General features: G+C 51.5%; 2 protein-coding genes across 24 annotated transcripts in view; one reads left to right on the top strand and one right to left on the bottom strand.

Moving 5' to 3' along the window:
- OGG1 (8-oxoguanine DNA glycosylase) overlaps positions 1-13,849 on the bottom strand; it is a 38,740-nt gene that overhangs the window by 17,772 nt on the left and 7,119 nt on the right. For 7 of the 17 annotated variants that reach the window (XR_012431439.1, XR_012431441.1, XM_074032867.1 and 4 more), the window contains one exon: positions 13,665-13,714. The exons of 3 other annotated variants lie outside the window; for them this stretch is intronic. Coding sequence is in view for 11 of the 14 variants with exons in the window: in XM_074032867.1 (XP_073888968.1) it covers positions 13,665-13,714 (50 nt within the window). In the remaining 3 variants the exon portion in view is untranslated. Of the gene's footprint in view, positions 1-9,268; positions 9,703-13,048; positions 13,715-13,849 lie in introns of those variants that run through there. 7 more of the 17 variants (XM_015446246.4, XM_005547750.4, XM_045385830.2 and 4 more) reach the window with 3 other exon arrangements.
- CAMK1 (calcium/calmodulin dependent protein kinase I) lies at positions 317-13,109 on the top strand. 7 transcript variants are annotated; one of them, XM_005547748.5, is made up of 12 exons: positions 317-439; positions 2,481-2,595; positions 4,343-4,474; positions 7,314-7,388; positions 7,476-7,614; positions 8,754-8,880; positions 8,975-9,050; positions 9,741-9,853; positions 10,732-10,810; positions 10,907-10,994; positions 12,610-12,727; positions 12,835-13,109. In XM_005547748.5, exons 2-12 carry the CDS (start codon positions 2,513-2,515, stop codon positions 12,915-12,917), a joined length of 1,113 nt encoding a protein of 370 aa, XP_005547805.1. In that variant the 5' UTR covers positions 317-439; positions 2,481-2,512; the 3' UTR covers positions 12,918-13,109. The 7 variants fall into 7 exon arrangements, 6 of the variants coding, with proteins under 6 accessions (XP_005547805.1, XP_065395004.1, XP_065395007.1 ...); XM_065538932.2 differs by having other exon boundaries at positions 317-488; XR_012431442.1 differs by lacking the exon at positions 9,741-9,853.

Here is a 13,849-nt window from a genome sequence, read left to right as displayed (position 1 = left end):
GAGTTTGGCCGGTCTCTAGCTTCAGACAGACGGGGTTCAAATCCTGCTTTGCTTCCGACCACCTGCTGATTTGAAAATCATCTCTCTGGGCCTCAGTTGTCCCCTCTGTGAAATGTAGCCCCGCTTAAGACCAAGGGCGGGAAGCGTCTAGCAGGAGATCTCTGACCAGAACTAGAGAGCTGGCCTCCACCCGTCCGCTTCCCAGCCTTAGAGCGGCGCCTCGCCTCCCAATCCCGGGTCCCTCCGCCGCAGACTCCTCCTCCACTGACATCAGAGCCGCAGGCGGGCGGAGAGAGCCGCCGAGCCCAGCCGAGCCGAGCCCCAGCCCCAGCGAGAGAGCGGGCGGGTGGCCCAGGCGCGCAGCGGTGAGGACCGCAGCCAGAGCTCGGCGCCAACCACCGCGGGCCTCCCAGCCAGCCCCGCGGCGGGGCAGCCGCAGGTACAGCCGGCCCACCCACCCCTGCACACCTGGGCGCTGCGGGGGGACGGTAGGAGCCCCTAGCCTCTGGGTATCCTTTCCCAAGGAGTGGCCACTGGGCACCCTCCCGGGCGGGCTGGACCCTGAGGGGCAGGCAGGGCTGGGCCTTTCTCCTCCACCTCTGCCCCAGGCCCAGCAGGTGCCAGGCAGGCCTATGGGACACTGATTGGGTAATAGAGAAGGGGGCCTGTGTGAGCGCCTTCAGCTGGGCCTGACTGTGGAAGGGCGTGGGCATTTGGAGGTATCCATGGGGGTGGGGGGGCTTGTGGAGTGTACAGCCTAGGACAGGCATGTGGGTCAGACATGGGTGGGGGATCTGGGAATCTGTGTTTTTTGTTCCAGAGGGGTGTCCACGTGTTTTGTGTGCTGGTATTTGGCTCTCAGGGTCTTAAGTCAGAGTTAGGAGGGGGTGTACAATTGTGTACTGAGGATGTTTGGAGTTAGGTGTGTAAGGAGTTGGGGTTTGGTTTGGAATATAGGAGCTTCAGGGGATGGGATAGAGGAGCTGGAGGGTGTAGGGTACGTCTGGTATATGAGGGTGTGTGTGTGTCTAGGTGTCATCTTGTGTGGGTGTGGGTGGATGTGTGTTTTGGGGTGTAAGAGGGAGCTGGGTGAGAGATGTTTGGATGGACAGGCAGGTGCCCGGGTGTAGGGCTGTCTGGGGCACTGTGTGGTGTGGACATGTGTGCTGATGTCTGGGAGTACATGTATGATCAGGTGTCCCAGGATCTGGATACGAGGCATACTGGATCTGGGAGGCAGGTGTTTTTGAGTCCAGGGCTGTGGAGTTGGCTTGGTGTGGCGTGTCTGCTACAGGGATGTGTGTGGATCTCTGACAGTTGTATTTGGTAGGCCTCCATGTGGGTTTCAGACTTTGCCTCTAGAGCTCAAGTCGCCTTTCCTAGAAGATTCTGCCCCTGGGATGGGTGGGCAGGGTCCCCTGGGAAAAAGGTCCTGTTCCAGGAGTGGAATCTCACGTCAGAGGCCCTAGTCAGGGCACCTCTCCTCATTCTCCCTTAGAGAAAAAGAGAGAAGGAAAGTCCTCTCCCTGAGGTCACAAAGCATGCTAGGCTCTATTTTGGCCTCATCTTCTGTGGATGGGTTGGGAGGCTGTGTTTTTTGAATGGGGCCCATTCTGGCTTCATATTGGAAGTACCAGCCAAGGCCATTCCATGGGCTTTGCCCTCAGCAAGCTTAGCTGGGGGCCCCAGGCCAGGTGTCATTTGGGCCTCTGGAGCCAGCCTCTACCTAACTCCAACCTCAGTCTCCCCATTCTTCATCTGATAAATGGGAGAGAACTCCCACCCTCTCCTGCTGGATGAGACAGACCTCAGCAGGGGAAGGGCCTGGCTGGATAGGGTTAGATGGGGCCAGGAAGGGACAGAGTGACTAGGACCATTTCTCAGGCTCCTGGGACCCAGATGGGGAGTCAGGAGGGAGAGGTCTGGGGAGCTCCAGCTGTGGCTGTTGTTGCTGTGGGAACAGTGCAGAAAGAGCTATTTAAAAACGTGGCTGAGATATTGCTGGAAGCCCAGGCTGCGGGCCGGTTGGAGGGGGGGTGGGGAGGAGGAGGGAGAGGAGACACCCCAGCAATCCCCAGGGTGGGGTGGGGACATCACTAGTTCTGGGGACAGGGGGATCCTCCAGGCTTCTACCAGCTGCTCTGGTGGTTTATCTGTTGTACTACCAGAGGTCAGGGTTTCCCTGGGTGCTTGGATTTGGAGAGGGGGAAAACTGGGAAGTGAACTAGAATAAATGAATGAATGAATGAATGCATGACTTTGTTAAATAAAGAATTTTGCTGCCACTGTGAAAGGTTTTTCTCTAGGCACAAGAATTTGCCGAATGTTGAATAAACAAATGAATGTTTGTTGAATGATTTTGTCAAATGGATGAATCAAGGATGAATAAATGCAGGTTGAATGACTGAATGAGGCCTGTAGCAAATTCCCAGACAGAATGCTGGGCTCTGCTGAGTCTCCTCCTTCCATTCTCCTTGCAGGAGCCCTGGCTGTGGCCGGGGGGCAGTGGGCCATGCCGGGGGCAGTGGAAGGCCCCAGGTGGAAGCAGGCAGAGGACATTAGGGACATTTACGACTTCCGAGATGTTCTGGGCACGTGAGTCCAGGGCAGGATTGGGTGCTGGATGGCTGGGGGAGGCTGAGTCCAGGGTGGTGCTTCGTCTGGTCAATTAATGCTTCCTGTTTCCCATAGCCCAGGCCCTGTGGCAGCACTATCTAGGGCCTAAACTGTCCCCAGCTTTTCACTTCTGGGTGGGACAGGGGCTGCTCTTCCAATAGCCCTGGGTTCTTGAAGAGAAAGAAGTTGGGAGAATGAAGGTGCCAGTCAGTCCATCTAACTTGCTGCCAAGAGCTAGGTGTTCTGGCCTAGGTTTGGGAACTGAGGCTGGGGATGGCTCTGTTCTTGGTGCTGGGAATGCAGAAATAACTCAAACCTGGTCTCTGTCCTTCAAGTTGATCCCAGACATGTGCAAGAGACAGACCCACAGAAAATGACAACAGGGTGTGTGCTGTGCTCCAATTAAGGTTGGGATTGAGGGCTTTGTGGAGCCCAGAGAGAGCTGTGCCTTCTGCCTGGGGGGAAACTTCGTGGAGAATGGGGCATTAGAGCTGGGGACTGAAGGATGGGTAGGTGTGCACTTGTGAGAGAGGAAGAAGGGCATTCCAGGCAGAAGGAATCCTGTAAACAAAGGTTTAGAGGCATGGTTCTATGTGGAAAGAGGCAGAGTGTGGTGGAGCTTAAAATCAGAGGCTGGGGAAGAGTGGGAAAAAAGGCTGGAGATGAAAGTGGAACAGTTTGTGTAGGGTCTTGGAAGGCAGGTCAGGGAGGCTAGATATTGTTCCATAGGCCACTGGGAGACACTTAAGACTTTGGCAGGTGTGCAATTCAGGACAGTCACTCTGGCCACAGCTTGGAGGGTAAACTGGAGAGGGACAGGACTGGAAACCAGTGATGAGGTTACTACAGTAACTATCCCTGAGGATTGAAATTTCACCATGAGAGATGCCTTTCTTTGACTTACGACTTCTTATTCTCCCAGAGAAAGCAAACAGATATGGAAACAATACCCTAGTAAATCCTCCTTAATCAGTTAACTTTAGTTAAATGAGTTTATTTGTTCCTTTTTAAGAGCTTGTTTTAAAGCACTGCTTCTTAAAGTTCAATGAGCATACAAATCACCTGAGATTTTGTTAAACTGCAGATTCTGATTTAGTAAACCTGGGGCAGGGCCTAAAGTTTTGCATTTCATTTCTTTTTTTTTTTTTTTGACCTAGGATCCAAAGCAGTAGAGATTTTGCATTTCTAAAAAAGTTCCCAGGTGATGCTGATGGTTCTTTAAGGTGTTAAATTAGCCATGACTCAAATTAGCAGAAAAAGGGATGAACCAACTGCACACAAAATCAAAAAGCTCAGAGGTAGACTTCAGGCATGGCTGGATCCAGAGGGCCACATAATGTTATCATGAAATGACTTTGGCCATTTCTCAGGTTGGACTTCCTTTGTGTTAATTTCATTCCCAAGCAGGCTGTCCCCAAGTGGTGACAAAGATGATCATCATTAGCTCCAGGCTTACATCCTACCAGCTCAGCAGCAGCCTCATTCTTAAAGAGCTAGGAATCTGGCTTGCATCACATGACCAATTACTGTTACCAGGGGAGAGACTACTTTGGCCAGGCCTGGGTCATGTGACCATCTCTGGAGCCAGGGGATAGATGAGTGACTAGGAGAGGGTCATCCACATCCCTGGTCCAGCAGTGGTCACAGAACCCATAGGGAATGGAGGAGAGGCTGGAGGGAAGCTGGGGTTCCAGTTCTTCACCTTATGAATCCCCTCTCCCCATAGGGGGGCCTTCTCGGAGGTGATCCTGGCAGAAGATAAAAGGACGCAGAAGCTGGTGGCCATCAAATGCATTGCCAAGAAGGCCCTGGAGGGCAAGGAAGGCAGCATGGAGAATGAGATTGCTGTCCTGCACAAGTGCGTGGGCCACAGCCTTTCCCTGCCCCAAGCTGACCCTGCCTTGGCCCTCCCATCCTCCTCCTTCCCTGCTTTGGACCAAACATTTAAACTCTCTAAGCCTTAAATTGCTCATTCATAAAATGGGGATCACAATTTCCACTTGGCAGGGTTGTGGGGGAACATCAGAAGTCCTTTATTTCAAGTGCCTGGCACAACAGCTAACACAACAGATGTGATGGAGATGCCAGGGCTTAGTAACAGGGGTTTAACTGTTCAATCAGGTGTAAAGATCCATCCTGAACATGACTTGGACCCACATATCTCAGTTGGTGTTGTCTCTGGACCTACCTCAAGTTCCCCTAACATATTAAAGCCACTCAGCAAGTTTAAAAATGAGTCTCTGCTGACCCCCTGACTAAATCCACAACCAGCTGGTCTATGAATTGCTCATGCTGGTATGAAACCTCCTGTCCTCACTGGAAAACTTGCAGAGAATCACTGCTAATCTCTCCCCTGAGCTTCCAACCACCCTGGGCAGATAATGGTTTTTTTTTTGAGATGGAGTCTCACTCTGTTGCCCCGGCTGGAATGCAGTGACAAAATCTTGGCTCACTGTAATCTCTGCCTCTTGGGTTCAAGCTATTGTCTTGCCTCAGCCTCCCTATAGTAGCTGGGATTACAGGCACCTGCCACCACGCCCGGCCAATTTTTGTATTTTTAGTAGAGATGGGGTTTCGCTATGTTGGCCAGGCTGGTCTCGAACTCCTGACCTCAGGTGATCCACCTGCCTCGGCCTCCCAAAGTGCTAGGCATGAGCCACCGCACCCAACTCCTGGGCAGAGCATTTCTACTGAGACCCAGAGAAGACAAGGGATTTGTATACGGTCACATGGAAAGTTTGTAGCAGAGCTAAACTTACTTCATCATCAAGATCAATTATTGTCTGACCAACAAGGAGAAACCCTGTCTCTACTAAAAATACAAAATCAGCTGGGCGTGGTGGCACATGCCTGTAATCCCAGCTACTTGGGAGGCTGAGGCAGCAGCATTGCTTAAATACAAGAGGTGGAGGTTGCGGTGAGCCGAGATCACGCCACTCATTGCACTTCTGCCTGGACAACAAGAGCAAACCTATGGCTCAAAAAAAAAAAAAGGCCAGGTGCGGTGGCTCACGCCTGTAATCCCAGCACTTTGCGAGGCTGAAGCGGGTGGATTGCCTGAGGTGGGGAGTTCCAGATCAGCCTGACCAACATGGAGAAACTACGTCTCTACTAAAAATACAAAATTAGCCAGGCATGGTGGTGCATGCCTGTAATCCCAGCTACTTGAGAGGCTAAGAAAGAAGAATCCCTTGAACCCAGGAGGCAGAAGTTGTGATGAGCCAAGATCATGCCGTTGCACTCCAGCCTGGGCAACACTCCAGCTGGGCTACAAGAGTAAAACTCCGTCTCAAAAACAAAAAACAAAAAACAAAAGAAAAAAATCAATTACCATTACTGTTTCACTTACGAGTTTTTTGTTTTTTGTTTTGAGACAGTCTTGTTCTGTCACCCAGGCTGGAGTGCAGTGGCGTAATCTCTGCTCACTGCAAGCTCCACCTCCTGGGTTCACACCATTCTCCTGCCTCAGCTTCCCGAGTAGCTGGGAGTACAGGCGCCCACCACTATGCCCGGCTAATATTTTTGTATTTTTAGTAGAGACGGGGTTTCACTGTGTTCACTAGGATGGTCTTGATCTCCTGACCTCGTGATCCGCCTGCCTCAGCCTCCCAAAGTGCCGGGATTACAGGCGTGAGCCACTGCGCCTGGCCCACTTATGAGTATTTACTGTGTGCCACGCGCTGTGCCAAGCACCTTACTTGCATGATCTCACATGATCCTCACTCCAACTCTTTGAGGGAAGTACTACCATTGGCTTTATTTTACAGATGAAGAAACTGAGGCTCAGAGAGGTTACATTAAATCTAGCACCTACCCTGTACCAGGTGCTGGAGGAACAGTGGCATGCAAGACAAAGCCTCTGGATTCGGGGAGCGTATGTCTGGTAGGGGAGGCTGACAAACATGTAAACACAGAAAGTTATTTTATTTTTCATTGTTTTGAGATGGAGTTTTGCTCTTGTTGCCCAGGCTGGAGTGCAATGGCATGATCTCGGCTCACCGCAACCTCAGTTTCCCAGGTTTAAGCAATTCTGCCTCAGCCTCACAAGTAGCTAGGATTACAGGCACGTGCCACCGTGCCCAGCTAATTTTTGTATTTTTAGTAGAGATGGGGTTTCACCATGTTGGCCAGGCTGGTCTCAAACTCCTGACCTCAAGTGATCCACCTGCCTCAGCCACGCAAAGTGCTGGGATTACAGGCGTGGGCCTCCGTGCCCAGTCAGAAAACTCTTAACAGGCATGTATCAGGCTGGGTGCAGTGGCTCACTGGTAAAAAGATCAGCATCCATATAGCATGTGACAGGGACAGGATTTGGACCCAGGTCTGTGTACGCCAGAGCCCAGTGTTTATCCCTCTGCTCTCTCACCTTCCAAGAAATAGTAATAAACCATGGTAAGCCAGCTTTTCCCTTTGGGGCCTACATCCTTGGTTTGTCCTACCCAGGTTTGCAGGCACTTGGTTGGGGTAGCTGTCCTGAGCTCTAAACCACTGCTTTTTTTTTTTTCTTTTGAGACAGGGTGTTACTCTGTTGTCTAGGCTGGAGTGCAGTGGCTATTCACAGGTGCAATCATAACAGACTGCAGCTTCGAACTGCTGGGGCCAAGTGATCCTCCTGCCTCAGCCTCCCAAGTTTAAGTAGCCTGGACTACAGGTGCACACCGCCATGCCTGGCTAAACCACCTCATTTCTCCTTTCAGGATCAAGCACCCCAACATTGTAGCCCTGGATGACATCTATGAGAGTGGGGGCCATCTCTACCTCATCATGCAGCTGTGAGTGGCCCCACCTCTGCCCACCCCCACACACCTCTCCCTGCTGTCCCCACCCTCTTTGCCAGACTGCCCTATCCCCTGCTGCAGGGTGTCGGGTGGGGAGCTCTTTGACCGTATTGTGGAAAAAGGCTTCTACACGGAGCGGGACGCCAGCCGCCTCATCTTCCAGGTGCTGGATGCTGTGAAATACCTACATGACCTGGGCATTGTACACCGGGATCTCAAGGTGGGGCTCGAGGGGGTGTGGTGAGCTGGGGTACCCAAGGGTGGGGCCTTTGCAAACCCCAAACTGTCCGACCTTGGGCAACTTTCACCCCCTCACTGAGCCTTGGATTTCCATCTACAAGTGGATCTTGTAACCCTTAAACTGCCTCCTCCTATTCTAGTCCAGATACTCAAAAGAACACGAGTGAATTGTGCTGGCATTTTATCCAAATAACATTTTATGTATTTTTCTGATTTAAAAAAAAAAATCTGACCAGGCATGGTGGCTCACGCCTGTAATCCCAGCACTTCAGGAGGCAGAGATGGGTGGATCACCTGAGGTCAGGAGTTTGAGACCAGCCTGGCAAAACCCTATCTCTGCCAAAAATACAAAAATTAGCCGGGCGTGGTGGTGGGTGCCATCCCAGCTACTAGGGAGGCTGAGGCAGGAGAATCACTTGAACCCAGGAGGCGGAGGTTGCATAAACTGAGACTGTGCCATTGCACTCCAGCCTGGGCGACAGAGCGAGACTCCATCTCAAAAAATAAAAAAAATTAAAAAAAAAAACAAAACAAAAATCCTATTCCCCTTTTGTAGAAAACTTGGATGGGACAGCAAAACATAAAGAAAAAAGCCAGAAATCCCTGAAATCCTGTTCCTCAGAAATAGCGATGGGGCTCACATTTAGCAGTACATCTCAATCCGGTCTAAGAGAAGGGCACATGCCTGGCTTTGAATTCTGGCCCTGCTACTCCCTAACTGTGGGTTCTTGGGTGAGTCACTTTGCCTCCAAAGGCATCAGTTTCCTCATCTGTTAGGTGGGATTATTCAGACTGGCCTAGCAGGGATGCAGTGAGGATGACATGAAATCAAGCACTAATCCAGGGTCTGGCATAAAGTAGGTATTCAAACATTTCTTTAGGGCTTTACAGTGCACACCTGAGGTTTACAGAAAGTTGCCTCCCACACCCTCTTGGGCCTTGTCCTTCCTGGAATTTTTGGCCTTCTTGAGAACTTTCTTGATTTTCTTATGGCAGCCATGAAGCCACAGTGGCTTTTGGGGGATCCATTATTTCTCAGAAGGTGCTTGGAGAGGCAGAAGGTTCTACTAGCCTCTAACCATCTCTGATTGCCCCTTCCCTTCCCTCCTGCCCTTCAAGCCAGAGAATCTGCTATACTACAGCCTGGATGAAGACTCCAAAATAATGATCTCCGACTTTGGCCTCTCCAAGATGGAGGACCCGGGCAGTGTGCTCTCCACCGCCTGCGGAACTCCGGGATACGTGGGTGCGGAGGGCCCTGGGCTGGGGCTGTGATGGTGGGGGGAACCAGGAGCTGAAGGGCAGAGATTTGTCACCACCATGTCCTCTTCCCTCCACAGCCCCTGAGGTCCTGGCCCAAAAGCCCTACAGCAAGGCTGTGGATTGCTGGTCCATAGGTGTCATCGCCTACATCCTGTAAGTGGGGCTTGGCCATGGTAGGCTATGGCTCCAGAGTTTGTCCTCTGGCCTGCTTTCCTCTCTTCCTCCCTCTGCTTCCCTTCCCTTCTTCTCTTCCCTTCTTCCCTTCCTTCCACCAATCAATTATGAATATTACTTCATTCAATAGATACTATGTTTCAAGCACTGTGCCAAGCGAGCACTGGAGTAAATTTAGCACAGAACAAACCAGACAAAGTGCCTGCCCTCAGGGAGCTGACTTTCTTTCTAGTAGAGAAGACAATCAACAAGTAAATAAATCTACAAAATAACATCAGGTGATAAAAATACATACTGTGGAGAAAAACCAAGGAGGAATAGGGAGACAGGGGTGATGCCATTTCAGTAGGGAGGTCAGGGAAGGGCTCGCTGTGGAGGGGATGTCCAAGTGCTAAGGGAGCCAGACATTGGAGGTGTGAGGAAGAAGTATCATAGGCAGAGGCAATGGCAAGTGCAAAGGCCCTGAGGAGGGCAAGATGGCGGTACATTCAAGGAACAGAAAGGACAACATAGCTAGAATGGGAGTGAGCAGACAGGGCTGGTAGAGTTTATAAAGGGGGAACTCCTTCCGTGGGTCCTGCCTGACCCCTGAGACTGCCCCAGTGCTCCACCCCGGAGTCAATGGGTGCACCTGAAAGTGGAAATGAGGATAAGTTTCTCCCTGCCCAGGCTCTGCGGTTATCCCCCCTTCTATGATGAGAATGATGCCAAACTCTTTGAACAGATTTTGAAGGCCGAGTACGAGTTTGACTCTCCTTACTGGGACGACATCTCTGACTCCGGTATTTGGGGCTTTGCCTTTTTCCCCTGGGCCCCGCCTCTGGTCCCTCCCTCACCTGCTTTGGGGGCGGTCTCCCTCCTGCCTTCCTTCTGTCGGATTCTCCAGTGCCACACTAAGCTGTCTTCAAGACCAGACACCCTACCCTGGGTACTTCCTTCTGCTTGGCTCCCAGAGTGAGAAACTAGGCATTTGTTCAATCTTCAAACACAGTCTATTTGAAAATACCTCTTCCCTATTGACTTCCTGATGTCTAAAATACCACCATAAACATTTTCATCCTCCTTTTGTGCCCCCTATTAAGAAGCAAACCTGTGAAGCTACTATCATTTATCAGTGTGAATGCACTGAAATTAGTCAAGAACAACTTTTTCTTTTTTTTTTTTGAGATGCAGTCTCGCTTTGTTGCCCAGGCTGGAGTGCAGTGGCACAATCTCGGCTCACTGCAACCTCTGCCTCCCAGGTTCAAGCAATTCTCTGCCTCAGCCTCCCAAGTAGCTGGGATTACAGGCACCCACCACCATGCCTGGCTAATTTTTTTGTATTTTTAGTAGAAATGAGGTTTCACCATCTCAGCCAGGCTGGTCTTGAACTCCTGACCTCGTGATCCACCTGCCTCGGCCTCCCAAAATGCTGGGATTACAGGCACGAGCCACTGTGCCCGGCCTCATGTTTTTCTTGAGAGAGACAGGAAAGAGCTGGAAGGCATGGGGTGGGAGGGTCTGAAGAAGAGCACAGGTTGGGTGGGGTGCGGCATGGACTGATTTGGCCTCTTTGTTTTGTTTTGATGCTGGGTCAGACCTAAGGGAGTGCATACGCTCTTGGGGAGTACACAGGCACTACCATGCTGTCATTATTTTTACTTTTGTCTTGGGGGTTTAGCCAAAGATTTCATCCGGCACTTGATGGAGAAGGACCCAGAGAAAAGATTCACCTGTGAGCAGGCCTTGCAGCACCCATGGTGAGAATTCACACAAGCTGTGAGGTGGGGTGGGATTTGGGGCCCTCAGGTCTGCCTCTGCCCTCATAGGCAACCCACCACATAACCCCATCCTAGGATTGCAGGAGATACGGCTCTAGATAAGAATATCCACCAGTCGGTGAGTGAGCAGATCAAGAAGAACTTTGCCAAGAGCAAGTGGAAGGTGAGTCCATATCCCTAGTTCTGGTCCCAGCCTCCCCAGGACTCCTCCCCATCCCTACCCAGGCTCAGCTCGCACAGCACCTAGCACCAAGTTGGGCACACAGTAACTTCTTAGGAATCCTTACTGAAGGACTTCATTCATTCATTCAACACTCCCAACACCTTCTCTATTCCAGAGAGGGTCCCTCACCTCCAAGTCTAGAGGGAGAAGTCTATAATTCTTCAGGAGTCATCTGATCCAGCCTATGGGGGTCCGGGAAAGTCATAAAGGTGGTGATGACTTGACAGAGCTGTCAGTTAAGTAGGAATTAGTGAGGCATAGCAGAAAAATGTCTACAGCCATTCCGGGAAGTGCAAATGCTAAGCCTGGCCAGACTGAAGGGGCTGAGGGGACTGAGAGGCAGGAGCCCAGTTTGGGAAAGCAGGTAGGGGCCAGGCCTCTTAGGGCCTCAGATTCCACAGAGGAGCACCAACTTGATCCTGAGGGCACTGAGGAGGCCCAGAAGAATCTTAGGCAAGCATCTGCTACATAGAAAGGGCTCTCAGGGCCAGGCATGGTGGCTCACACCTATAATCCCAGCACTCTGGGAGGCCGAGGTGGTCGGATCACCTGAGGTCAGGAGTTCAAGACCAGCCTGGCCAACATGGCAAAACCCTGTCTCTACTAAAAACACAAGAATTAGCCACACATGGTGGTGTGTGCCTGTAATCCCAGCTACTCGGGGCACTGAGGTAGGAGAATTACTTGAACCTCGGAGATGGGGATTGCAGTGAGCTGAGATCGTGCCACTGCACTCCAGCCTGGGTGACAAAGTGAGACTCCACCTCAAAAAAAATAAAGAGCTCTCAGGATGCAGAGAATGGCATGGAGTAAAGACTGGGTGACCCATTAGGGGGCTGTGGCAGAGATACAGGCAGGAGAGGGTAAGGGTTTGGACCACAGTAGTATCAACAGGGGTAGAGAACAGTGGTTGATCCAGGAGTCATTTAGGAGGTGAAACTAAGACATGATGATGCAATGGATGTTGGGGGAAAGAGATGTCAAGGGCTGGCCCAAGATTGTAGCTGGGAACAGAGTGGACGGTGGCGGTACCATGACTGAGATGGTGATCACAGGGACAGAAACATGTTTTGTGGGGATGGTTTTAGTTTTGGACATGGTGAATTTGAGGGGTGTGTGGGACACCTAGGTGGAGATGTTGAATAGATACACACCTAGGCAAGTTACTTCAGCTTTCTGTGCCTCTGTTTCCTCCTTTGAAAATTATATTAATAGTACCTACCTCAAAGACTTTCATGAAGATTAAATGAATTACTATGTAAAGTGCTTAGAGCACTACCTGGCATACAGTGCTACAGTGTTTGCTATTACATATTAATATGAATTATAGAGTTATGTTTCTATTTATATATATACACACATACATTTAACATACGTGCATGTGTGTGTGTGAATATATAATAAAGCCTTGTAGAGGTTTTTGGGGGCCTTTAGGGGAATCAATAAAATAACTCCTGAATGAAAATAACAGAACAATTGCAAGAATCCCACTGCACCTCCACCCCTGCCCCATGACTTGACTATCTCAAAAGTCCTTTCTCCCCTCTCCCTACAGCAAGCCTTCAATGCCACGGCTGTGGTGCGGCACATGAGGAAACTGCAGCTAGGCACCAGCCAGGAGGGGCAGGGGCAGACGGCGAGCCACGGGGAGCTGCTGACACCAGTGGCTGGGGGTGAGGAGCAGATTCTGCAGAAGGGCATGGGTGGTCCACAGAGAGGCACCTGGGCTGGAGTGGAGGGCCTGCCCCTCCAGCCAGCTCTGTTCTCTCTTCCCATGCAGGGCCAGCAACTGGCTGTTGCTGTCGAGACTGCTGCGTGGAGCCGGGCCCAGAACTGTCCCCCACACTGCCCCACCAGCTCTAGGGCCCTGGACCTCGGGTCAGGATCCCCTGCGTGGGAGGGCTTGGGGGCAGCCTGCTCCCCTTCCCTCCCTGAACTGGGAGTTTCTCTGCCCTGTCCCCTCCTCACCTGCTTCCCTACCACTCCTCACTGCATTTTCCATACAAATATTTCTATTTTATTGTTCCTTCTTGTAATAAAGGGAAGAAGATAAAACCATCCTTAGCGCTGTCTCCCCCAATAGCCCCCAGCCCACCTTGTTGTGCAAATTGACTGCTTGATTTGGGGGTGCCTGGCCCTTGAGGTGGTCACAGGGAGGCCCCTCCCCAACATGAGACTGGGTGGGGATGGGGAGAGAGAAGTGGGGAATGGAGGGGAAGGGGCTTGGGGGAATTCCTTTGTCCAGGGTGCCCCATCTAGACTTCCAGCCCTTTGGAACCCTTTCTGCGCTTTGCTGGTGGCTCCTGAGCACGGTGGGATTGGTGCAGGTCAGCACTGAACAGCACCTGTATGAGGGTGGAGTCGGTGTGGGGAGGAGGGTACATTGGGGTCAGGGCTGGTGGGACTAGTGACAGTGCTGGGAGGTGGAAGAGTCCTTGGGGAACAGGGCCGAAGGCAATGAGAGTCCACTGGGGTTGGGACAGGGGTGGCTGGAGAGTCCTTTAGGGCCACCTGGGGCAGTGGTGGTGGAAGAGTCTGCTGGGTCAGGGCTGGAGGAGAAGTCCTATGGGGTCTGAGCTGGAGGAGAGGAAACCTAGTAGGTACACTCACCGCTTGGGCCCAGCCAGCATAAGGTCCCCACAGGCTCCGGAAAAAGTTTCCTAAATCAGAAGTGATGAGACTAAGTTATCTGACCCCTTCTGTGACCCATCAAGAGAGGTAGGGTATGAGGGAGAGATGACTAAGAGAGAGAGAGGTTTCTACCATACCAGCCCACTGCCAGCCCCTGCAGCCCA

This window comes from Macaca fascicularis, chromosome 2 (genome assembly GCF_037993035.2).
Source record: "Macaca fascicularis isolate 582-1 chromosome 2, T2T-MFA8v1.1".
In the NCBI taxonomy this organism is placed as follows: domain Eukaryota; kingdom Metazoa; phylum Chordata; class Mammalia; order Primates; family Cercopithecidae; genus Macaca; species Macaca fascicularis.
The sequence above is the reverse complement of the archived record's forward strand: the minus strand, read 5'-3'. Positions and strand labels throughout refer to the sequence as shown.

Bases quoted from the DNA above. Each gene is read 5' to 3' on its own strand.
- CAMK1 (XM_005547748.5), top strand. From the start codon at position 2,513: ATGCCGGGGGCAGTGGAAGGCCCCAGGTGGAAGCAGGCAGAGGACATT. The intron at 8,881-8,974 runs GTGCGGAGGGCC...TTCCCTCCACAG, and splicing joins CGGAACTCCGGGATACGTGG to CCCCTGAGGTCCTGGCCCAA. The intron at 9,854-10,731 runs GTATTTGGGGCT...TTGGGGGTTTAG, and splicing joins GGACGACATCTCTGACTCCG to CCAAAGATTTCATCCGGCAC.